At 42.2% G+C, this 10,082-nt stretch overlaps 1 protein-coding gene and 1 long non-coding RNA gene across 31 annotated transcripts in view; one reads left to right on the top strand and one right to left on the bottom strand.

The window, feature by feature from the left end:
• The first annotated feature begins 212 nt into the window (after positions 1-212).
• The window catches only part of LOC142499853 (CLIP-associating protein 1-A), a 209,151-nt gene continuing 199,281 nt past the window's right edge, over positions 213-10,082 (top strand). For 18 of the 30 annotated variants that reach the window (XM_075609814.1, XM_075609813.1, XM_075609811.1 and 15 more), the window contains exons 1-2: positions 213-382; positions 7,914-8,391. In XM_075609814.1, the coding sequence (XP_075465929.1) occupies positions 8,197-8,391 (195 nt within the window). In that variant the 5' untranslated portion in view covers positions 213-382; positions 7,914-8,196. The remainder of the gene's footprint in view (positions 383-7,913; positions 8,392-10,082) is intronic. The other 12 variants (XM_075609834.1, XM_075609828.1, XM_075609821.1 and 9 more) reach the window with 1 other exon arrangement.
• The window catches only part of LOC142499858 (uncharacterized), a 40,001-nt gene continuing 39,858 nt past the window's right edge, over positions 9,940-10,082 (bottom strand). Inside the window, exon 4 of the long non-coding RNA XR_012802763.1 lies at positions 9,940-10,024. This is a non-coding gene — a long non-coding RNA (uncharacterized LOC142499858). The remainder of the gene's footprint in view (positions 10,025-10,082) is intronic.

Genomic DNA, 10,082 nt, shown 5'->3' with positions numbered 1-10,082 from the left:
AGTTCTGAACATTAGGGAGCACTGAATGTGTGCTGTCCCTTCCCTGCCCTCACAGCACCCTCAGCATCCTTTTGTTTCCTTGTATAATATGGATATTTTGCCCTCATCAAAGATGGCCGCCCCAGGCGCTTCCGCCTGCAAAAGATGGCGCCGGTTTCCCTGGTGACCGCCCTGTCTGGCTTCGTGCCCTCTATGGTGAGATTTTGGCGCATGCGCATTGCCAGCTCCATTCAGCAGCTGCAGGAGGAGGAGACGGACACACCGCCGGACACACAGCCGGACAGGGCGATGCGGCGGCCGCTGCTGCAGGAGCAGGAGAGCAGCCGGCAGCGGTAATCCGGGGTGCGGCCTACCTCCTCACGGGCCCAGCGGCCTCTCCTAGGTAAGGCATCCTGCCGGGCCTGAGCCTTCAGTGCAGACTCGGGGTCCTCCCCACCCCGCGGGGCCATCCCACGGGGGCCTCCCCACCCCACGGGGGCCTGCACTGTCATTATACAACAGCATAGAGGCGGGTCTGTGTGGGGCCGGTGTGCATGCACAGGGGACCCTGTCTGCGCCTGTGTGAGCCAGAGCAGAGGCTGCTATTTATTATGACAGGCCCACCCATTGATAGGGTTAATTAATACAGATATTTTAAAGCTGTGAACACACGTTTATCCAATACCAAATCAATACCAAATCAATTGCACTGCCGGGCAGACCTGCAGGTTCATTTCTCCATGGGTATGATTTATATTGTACCTGTGTGTTTAGCTGAACCCATGGATGCCTGGCAAGCCCACATGCAACTGCACCCACATAGTGACTTACACCTTTAATATTATCAGAGTTTTGTATTGTTTAAACAATACACACGTGTGTGTGTGTGTGTGTGTGTATATATATATATATATATATATATATATATATATATATATATATATATATTCTCATAAACGTGTGCAGTGTACATATAGAAATAAATATGTATGCATAAATGTTAATGCCTTGAAGATATTTTTTTTAGGAAAATGTATGTGGATCAAAGCAGTTGAATGTGATTTTTGTTGCTGGGTTTGGCTACATTTTCATTTGAAGTCATAGCTCTGCATTAAGAAGGGGAAATCCATCCTTACTAGTAAGAGAATTGAAACAGACCGCTGATTTCTCTCTCAAACTGCATGGTGCTTATTTGTTAGGTCACACCGTTTACCAGTGACATTATTGTGGCACATAATTTGTGTATTTAAATTTATAGTTGCTTTGGGGCACATTGCGAATGAGACAGGGTGGTTCTGCAGCTCAGGGCAGATGTGAAGTCTTACAGCTGAGCAATGAAGGGGAAACTGGAGTCTTCAGATTAGTAGAGAGAAATATTAAGGTCTATTTTGTTAAACTAAATGCAATCCTGCTGTTGCCTGCCAAGAGGTTATTATAGATTAAATAGCATGATGTCATGGGTTATTATGCTATCATTTCAATAGATGTGAAATACCCTGATAGCGTGTGATTCCTCCCTTTCTAACACTGCACTATTGGTGTTCTGGCCTGTTTTTGATTGAGCTTTCAGCAGAGGTTATCATGAAAATCATTTTTGCTTATTTTGTGTGAATGGCAACAGCCATTTTAAACTCCCTGTCCATAAGATATTTAGGGAAAAGTAACTTCAGTGTGCAAGTGCAGAATTTAAAATGAACAACATATGTACTCTGCAATAAACACATCAGTAAGCAAAGATAGCTGCTGTAACATTATAATGTGATAAACTATCCAAAATTGTCATGAGAACATGAAAGCATTTTTGTCTCATGAATGAGGAATGGAAATGTATAGATCTGCGGTGCAGTGTGTGCAGATCACTTTATTGCTACACCTCTTGTCACAAAGAGGAGCATTGTCATTGTACCAGGGCTTAATACATGTTTCAGATTTTTGGGTGTGGACATTTTCACACTATGCCGTTGAAAAATTTGTAGCTCAGTAGGAACATAACTGACTGATTAGTGTCATTGGTGCAGGTTAAAAAAACATTTCTTAATACATTTCCTTTATTGAATGTGTTTTTCATTCTAGTACCATACTTCACTGTACAATTCTTAAGGAGATAATATTCAGAGAAGTGTTGTAAACCAAACTTAGCTCAGCCTCCTAAATGGCAGCTAAGGGATTTAAAGCTGCAAAACATGAAAAACCCTATAGATTTTAAAATAAATCAGTTCTGTAGTATTGGATAATTCGTTCTGCATTTTTTTTAATGTGGTAATCATTCTTTGGTTGCTACAGGAACTATTTAGAAAGTCATATAAACTTCCTCTTTTGAAACAGGCTCTCGCACACCTTTTTTGAGCTCTGCCCTTTGACAACAAAGTATCACAAATAGAGTTGTTGCTGTGTTACAAACAGCAGACTGTCTACTCTGTAATCTGTAGCAATAATGGGATATGCTTAGTAATATAATGTTACATATCGGCTGCAGCATGTCACTGGCTGCAGCATGTCACTGGCTGCAGCACAGAGTTGGAGAACGCCATGTAGGTAGGCACACAATCAAATTTTTGACAGATTTGCCGTTTTTTACTGTAGTTATATATTACTACATGCGTTACATATACAAATAAATCCATGGTGTTGCAGACCGCGCGGAGCGCAATCACATTGCCTAAAGGCATTGATCGCGCCCATAGACCGCGTGGGTGGATGCGGCAGCAGGAGGGGACAGGCGTTGCTCAAGAAATCATTTGAAACTGATTTCTCAGCGTGACGGGCAGGCCACGTGAGTGGTTCGCCCAATGAGGGTGAACCAGCTCCGTGATGCTCCTAGGCACGCCTCCCACGGCGCATCTACCATGGACAGAAAATGCACCCGCTTCACGCGGGTGATGTCACAGCCTTAGCTCGCCTCCGCGAAGGCTGTAGGCCTTAGCCTAAGAAGAAGGGGGAAAAAATGGGGAGGAGGTTACAGTGAACTTCTCACATGCTGCTTCATGTAGCCTTCCATGCCAGCCATAACATAACACAGGATCTCAGATTCTGACCCATATATTATGATGCTTATACATTACGTTAAACTCTCTATCATTGTCAAGCCAAAAAAGTCATGTTGCACAGAAATGCTGGATTGTTGATAAATTCCTCTCTTCCAGACGATTCTCACCTGCCAGAAACGTTTGACAAGATAATAAAGTGTGTATCCTGAGGCTGCAGTCTAGGCAGGAGCTTAACCTTTTTGTAACACTATATATGGGGTGTTGTAGGAGCTCAAATGCTGTGTCACTTTATATCCATTCATATATACAGAGGTAACCATGCAGGTCCTTGATAAAGTGCGAACAGCACGAAACGCGTAGGAGGGTTGTACTCCTCCCCGTTTTTTAATGCAGCTTGATTAAACATTATTTTTATTGCCATCCGACCTGTCCTTGTAGTTGTGCACCACACACAATACTTCTTCACTTTTTGTAACACCAAAGTAATTTGGGTGCCATGGAAGAAGTTTACATGTAAAGCTGATTGATCTGTAATAATGTAGCATGTTACTTCATAGTACCTTACCATCGTCTCCTTTAGGCTGCATGTTGCTCTTCTGACATTTTACATTTCCTATTATTCTGGTACGCCTAGAAAATACTTCATCAAAATAAGTTGGGATGTTTATTTGCTAGTAATAAACAGTGAAAGCCGTGTGTAAAGACTCCGTACTCCGTGTCAACATCAGTGACAGAAAGCGGATGCATTTACTGAGCGTTGGGAAAGGTTGGCGTTCAGCGTAGCTGCTTTCAATGCTTAGGTTGAAGCCTTTAACAGGAACTAAATACGTTGATCAGTATTTTCCGTCTTGGAACTTTTCCCATACGCCAGGTAAACTTGCTGGGTGTTTACTTCAGCAGTATGTGACTTAATTTGGGCTTTAAGCCATGTCAGAAGTAAAATGCTGAAAGTGGCACTCGTGTAACTTATAAAATGTCGCTGCAGGAACAGATATTTTCCCTATTTAGGAAGTATGTTTTGTTTTGCACAGTGACCCCAGGGGAAGGAAGCAGAGTTCCGGGGTTACCTGGGCTTGCAATGCGATGAACTACACGTATTTAGTATTTTGTGAAAGCCTTTATTGACCAATATATTCATGTTTCCATTTTTTTATACATTGCTTTCTTTGATTTCTACTTAAAACAACTGTATTATACTATGTAGAAAGAGAAAATGGCTTTGCTATTCTTTAAGGAACGCCTGGAATAGGGAGATGTGCTTCTGCCTGTCAGTAAGTGTGCTGCTGTATACCCTGGCATGGACACTACTGTGGCTTCATTGCATTTTCCTGGCTACGTTTTCATAGGTTAGTGTAAAGCCCACATACTGCAAAGATGATTCACCAGTAAAGATTCATTATGCGGATGGAAGTTTAAGATGTTTGCAAAACAAGATTCTAAAAATCTGCCTGAGGTTAGATATTGGCATCACTTTGGCTAATCTAATAGACCAGGAATTCAGATGAGGGAGAAGATGTAGCACCATGGCATTTCCATAGGCAACTGCCTATCCCTTGCAATCCTATCCCAACTGCCTATCCCTGGCAATCCTATCCCAACTGCCTATCCCTGGCAATCCAACTGGTTTGAGATATATGTCCTTTTACCATCAAGGCGCCTTATAAATACGCATTCCTGTTTTTTTGCTATCATCCTGACCAGGGGGTCAGTTGTTGTATTTCAGGCAGCCCCTTTCATGTGGACAATATCCCCATTTAAGGTTTTACATTGTGTTTTTGTTTATTTATCTAGTCAGCGCTACCTGCTCAGTTTTTCTTACCATGGCATTTCCAGCTCCACCAGTAGCATAAGGGTTCATAAATGTTTCCATTTGTATAACATCAAAAGTATCATGGCTTCACATCACCCTTTTGTTGCAGTGATGTGGCAATCACACTATCTCCCAATTATTCCTCAATAATTAGAACGTTCAATCTTTTATTAAGTGTGTGCACATTTGTTGTGGATGGTTAAGCGTGGTTTGGTGATCTTGTTGAGTGTCACGTGACATCTTCACTGATGGCTACATCAGATTATTTATCATTAATATCTGCATGGCCCAGTGAAAGTAATTGATCATTCACATGTAAATAAATGATGTAATTACGAGTCCTTGTCCAGAAACAGTTTGCATGCATTTCATTGAGAAATGCTTTTACTGCCTTTGTTCTTTTATAAACAAATTTAGCTGTGTGGATCCGCCCTGTGAGAAGATGACTTCACCTAGTCTCCCCCTGATACAAAGCCTCCAGGCCCGGTATCTGAAAGCTTCACCAGTTGGGTTTCTGATCAGCCATTCAGAGGATGTACTCCTCTTGATTTCCTTTCTTTTAAACCAGAAACACATTCTTTAAATGTATGAAACAGGAGTGTTCTGTACAATGCAAATGGTAAAAAGACCCTCCAGTTATATTTCAAACATCTTTATATTGTGTTTTTTTTTTTCATTCATTTCCTGAAAACAAGTTTTCAGCTTATTAATCATTTAATAAACATATTACAGGAAAGAAAGCAAACAATTCACAATGACAGTAAAACATCCCTCATTTTAGTGCTTGCTGGGCTTTTCTAGTCCAATTCAGTTGTATTTTTTCACAAAATAATCCAGTCAGAAGAAAAGATCAATGTTGGAAATATTGACTTTATCTTATCCTGCTTCCTAACCCTGTGAAACCACTTCCTGGGTTAATCTCTTATTAAACCAATAAGCAGCTTTTTGTGACTGAGTCCTGCTGGTAATATGGCTTGAATGTGCAGCACCAGAGAGAGGCCTACCACAGTCGCAGCAATCATTGGTGCATCATGCAGATTGGGTGGTTTATCAACACTGGCACTGCCTGAGGCGCGGCTCTAACACCCTGCTTTGCAATGCGTTGCACTCCCCACTGGTACTGAAGAGGTTAACAAGACCCTTTAAATCAGGAGTGACCACCTCTAGTCCTCAAGGGCCACCAACAGGTCAGGTTTTCAGGATACCCTTCTCTGCTGAAGCAGGGCTATCCTGAAAATATGACTTGTTGGCCACCCCTGCTTTAAATAACCTGTACCCCTCACATGCCTTTCAGTTTTGGCAACAAAGCTCATGCCGCATTTCAAATGTGGGGACTCTGGGCAGGTTTTTGTAGCTTTTGTAGCTCACTGCAAGTGTCAGTTAGGTGAAGGTATTTATCTATCTAAATATCCTGTTTCGTTTCAAAATAGTATTATGAACTAAAACAAATGAATTGCAAGTAATAAATAGGCAGGGAGAATTTCTTCCTGCTTAATTTTATATATTTATATGTATTCTTTCTGTGGATGAACATGTTCTTAATGCCATTTATATTGGTCAGTCCCAGTAAGCATTGCACGTGTTGTAATCATGGCAGAGACGTTAAACTTGCAGGCAAAATACGAAATATTTGCATGAAATAATTGGGCTATGTATAAGCCTTTTAGCTTTGAATGTGTTTTTGGATTGCAATAGGGTGAAAGGGCATCATCAGGTTAACATTTGTTCTAATAAGATATCATTTGTACCATTTATCTACAAAGTCTGTTATGTGTTAACTTTTTTAGGTGGCAGGGGCTAGTACAGTATTGGAATTCAAACATGTTTGGGGTATACATAAGGCGCTCCTAAATATAAAAGAAAGCTGGGGATCAGATGGGGTCTGAGGGTTTACAGTAGAGCGGACGATAGGCAGAGTGGTTCTCATCTGCCGTACCATTCTGTTTCTATATATTGTGCTTTTTAATACAAGGAAATGTCTCTTCTCATGAATAATATTTGTTCTATTGGATTGGTAGTGTTCCGCGTGAAACACAATATCAGGTTGGGAAGATCTCGGCTTGTTTGTGCCATTCCCTAAGGGCTGTTCTATAATGCGTGCGCTTGCTGCGCGGTGAGCGCGTGTGGCAGGTATTGTTTGCTGAGGTTAGTCAGCCATTCTATAATAGGACCGCTTGCAGTGTGCGTGGAACCGGCCGACAGGTGGGAAGATGAGGAAAATAATGAATTTGCGCCGCTGAAGTGTGTGTGTGTGTGTGTGTATACAATTAATAAATAATTTATTAACTTATTTATTTATAACACACACACACACACACACACACACACACACACACACACACACATACACACATACACACATACACACATACGTGTATATGTAGCTCCCAAAATACTTACCTGGTTGAAATCTCCCTCCAGGGGAAACAAAATGGCTGCCACGTCATCCATTGCAGCTTTCTGTTGTACCTCCATTTAATTTGCCTTTAAAAAACGGAAAGTAGTTCTGGTATCTCGGAAACCAGGAGTGTTGATAATAGTGGTTTTCAGTTCATCAGGACGCCTCAGTTGCAATCCTGTACAAACAAGAGGGGAAAGGGGGGAGAGATCAGTCAGGGGGGGATTGCTCCTTAAAGGGTGCAGTCTCGCATACAGTGCTCGGCCAGTTGAAATTCTTAGGAGGCCTCTGAATTTGGAAGTGTTTATCAATCAAGTGTTTTCTTTCCCCTTATCCCATCCCTGTCCTTATCAGAGAACTGATAAAGATAAGGGGAGAGGGGACTGGCTGTAGTTGCTGATCACACAAAAGGGAGGCGCCAGAGGAAATCAAACCCCTCCCACGTGTCACTTTAACAAAATAAATACAAATACTTGTAGGTGTCAGATTTGGGTAAAAAGGTGATCAAGCACCCAGGTGAGACCACAGAAACCTGTCACTGGAGCTAGGTCACTTTGGTTTTAGCAGGGATTGCCCCTTTAAACTTTGCTTGCAAGTTAACCTCTTATGCTGAATGACCAGTTGTGGATTATGATTCTGGCTCTTCCAATATGGGGGTGGTTTAACCCTGTGGCTGCCAGAGGGACACAAGCAGTGAAAAAGTTTAAACCCTTTAATAATGATGTTTCTTTCCCTTTAGGGCGCTCTGCAGAACGATGTACCCCTGGACCAGTGGCTTAACATTACAAGGCCTCCCGCCTATTTGCTGTGTATTTAAATTAGACTTTTAATATCCCACCAGCTGCTCATCAGACACATGGTAAATTGCTGTCATTCTCAAGATTGCATCTTTGAAGGCCAAGCCCTCTCCAGCTTTTCTCCAACAAGAGAAGACCACAAGGATAAATTCACCGAAGGAATTTGTGACCTATCGCCCTCTAGATTTGCTCCTCTCCTAGTTGGTGCTGGTCCACCCCCTAGCCATGGAGCAAGGAATGGATTACTGGTTAACTGTGATACAACAGAAGGATGTTGGGAAGAGACTTCAGGCGGGACCAGACATGATAGATTACCTGTCGGATAAGCAGAAGTCTGTAGACCTTGAGCAGGACCAGACTCAGCTTGATAGGATGGTTGATGGGATTGCCACATCCTGGGTGAATTCTAGCCATTACAAGGTATGACCGAGCATCTTATCGTTACTAGCCAAACGTCAAATGATTTCACGTTCGGAAGATAATGGGAGGGCGAATTGTGGTCATTCCACATCAGGGGCGACCAACTCCCGGTCAGGTTTTCACGATACCCCTGCGTCGGCACAGGTGGCTGTCATTGACTGAGCCACCTGCGCTGAAGCAGGGATAACTTGAAAACCTGACCGGTTTGTGGCCTTTGACTGGAGTTGGCCGCCCCTGTTCTACAGTACACACGCCATGGTTGGATATCAATGTCAATTAAAATACAGGATCTCTCAAATCACCATGATTTCTTTTCAAGATTATTTTTAAAGTAAATGTGATTGTTTAGTTTCCACGTGTACTGTTAAGCTTCCTGTCTTGATATCTCTCTATTGCTGGATCATTTGACAATGGGGATTTCATAAACCCCAATTTTATGGGGGGGAGGGGAGGGTAGGTGTTTCAATAATTGTTTTTAGGTTTTACATTTCGCAACGTTTTCCAATAGTAGACATTGTGTAGCTACGAAGTGCTGCTTTATTTTTACACATGTCGTTTCTGTTTGTGGGGTTGGGTTCATAGAATAAGTGTAATAAACACAAATGTTCTATATTACTCATTTGTTATAGTTGGAGAAGAATGCATTCTTGATTCTGAAAGACAGATACAAAATACCCACATCAAATTCTGAGATTTGTTATTGAAATGTAAATAAAAATATAGCTTGAGCAGGTTCACATGTGTCAGACAGGTCTGCAACTCGGCTTTTTACAATTATCTTTTAGCATACAATGCTAACACTGCAGCCAGGGATTCTGGGAAATTACATGCAAATGAGCAGAGTGTGTCACGTTTTACTTCAAATCATGGACCCCTATAAGCTTATGCCTGCTTCGTTACAAAGCTTTTCAGCACAGCCAGTACAACCCATTCACAGACAGCTGTTTCCACCTTTTGGGTCTCTTCAGTGCGAGGCTGGTTATACTGGCGCTGCCGTGTGTGTGTGTGTGTGTGTGTGTGTGTGTGTCTTGCATAATGCAGTTTTATATGGTTGCAATTCTAAAATGATTAAATAAAAATGGCCTCTCCCTAGTTGCGTTGCTCTAAGCATGATTTTCACGCCAAATATTCTGTGCCATTTTAAAGCCAGAACATACTGGCCTCCTTGCAATGTTTGCTGGTCCTGTTACGATGTATCGTTGCCATGTTTGCTGGTCCTGTTACGATGTATCGTTGCCATGTTTGCTGGTCCTGTTACGATGTATCGTTGCCATGTTTGCTGGTCCTGTTACGATGTATCGTTGCCATGTTTGCTGGTCCTGTTACGATGTATCGTTGCCATGTTTGCTGGTCCTGTTACGATGTATCGTTGCCATGTTTGCTGGTCCTGTTACGATGTATCGTTGCCATGTTTGCTGGTCCTGTTACGATGTATCGTTGCCATGTTTGCTGGTCCTGTTACGATGTATCGTTGCCATGTTTGCTGGTCCTGTTACGATGTATCGTTGCCATGTTTGCTGGTCCTGTTACGATGTATCGTTGCCATGTTTGCTGGTCCTGTTACGATGTATCGTTGCCATGTTTGCTGGTCCTGTTACGATGCATCGTTCCCACAGAAAAGTTTGACCACAATCTGCAAAAGATTTACCAAGTGTCCTCCAAGATTATTTTTTTTTTAATGTACTTCAGCT

This window comes from Ascaphus truei, chromosome 7 (genome assembly GCF_040206685.1).
Source record: "Ascaphus truei isolate aAscTru1 chromosome 7, aAscTru1.hap1, whole genome shotgun sequence".
In the NCBI taxonomy this organism is placed as follows: domain Eukaryota; kingdom Metazoa; phylum Chordata; class Amphibia; order Anura; family Ascaphidae; genus Ascaphus; species Ascaphus truei.
Note: the sequence above shows the minus strand (reverse complement) of the source record. Positions and strands in the feature narration are given on the sequence as shown.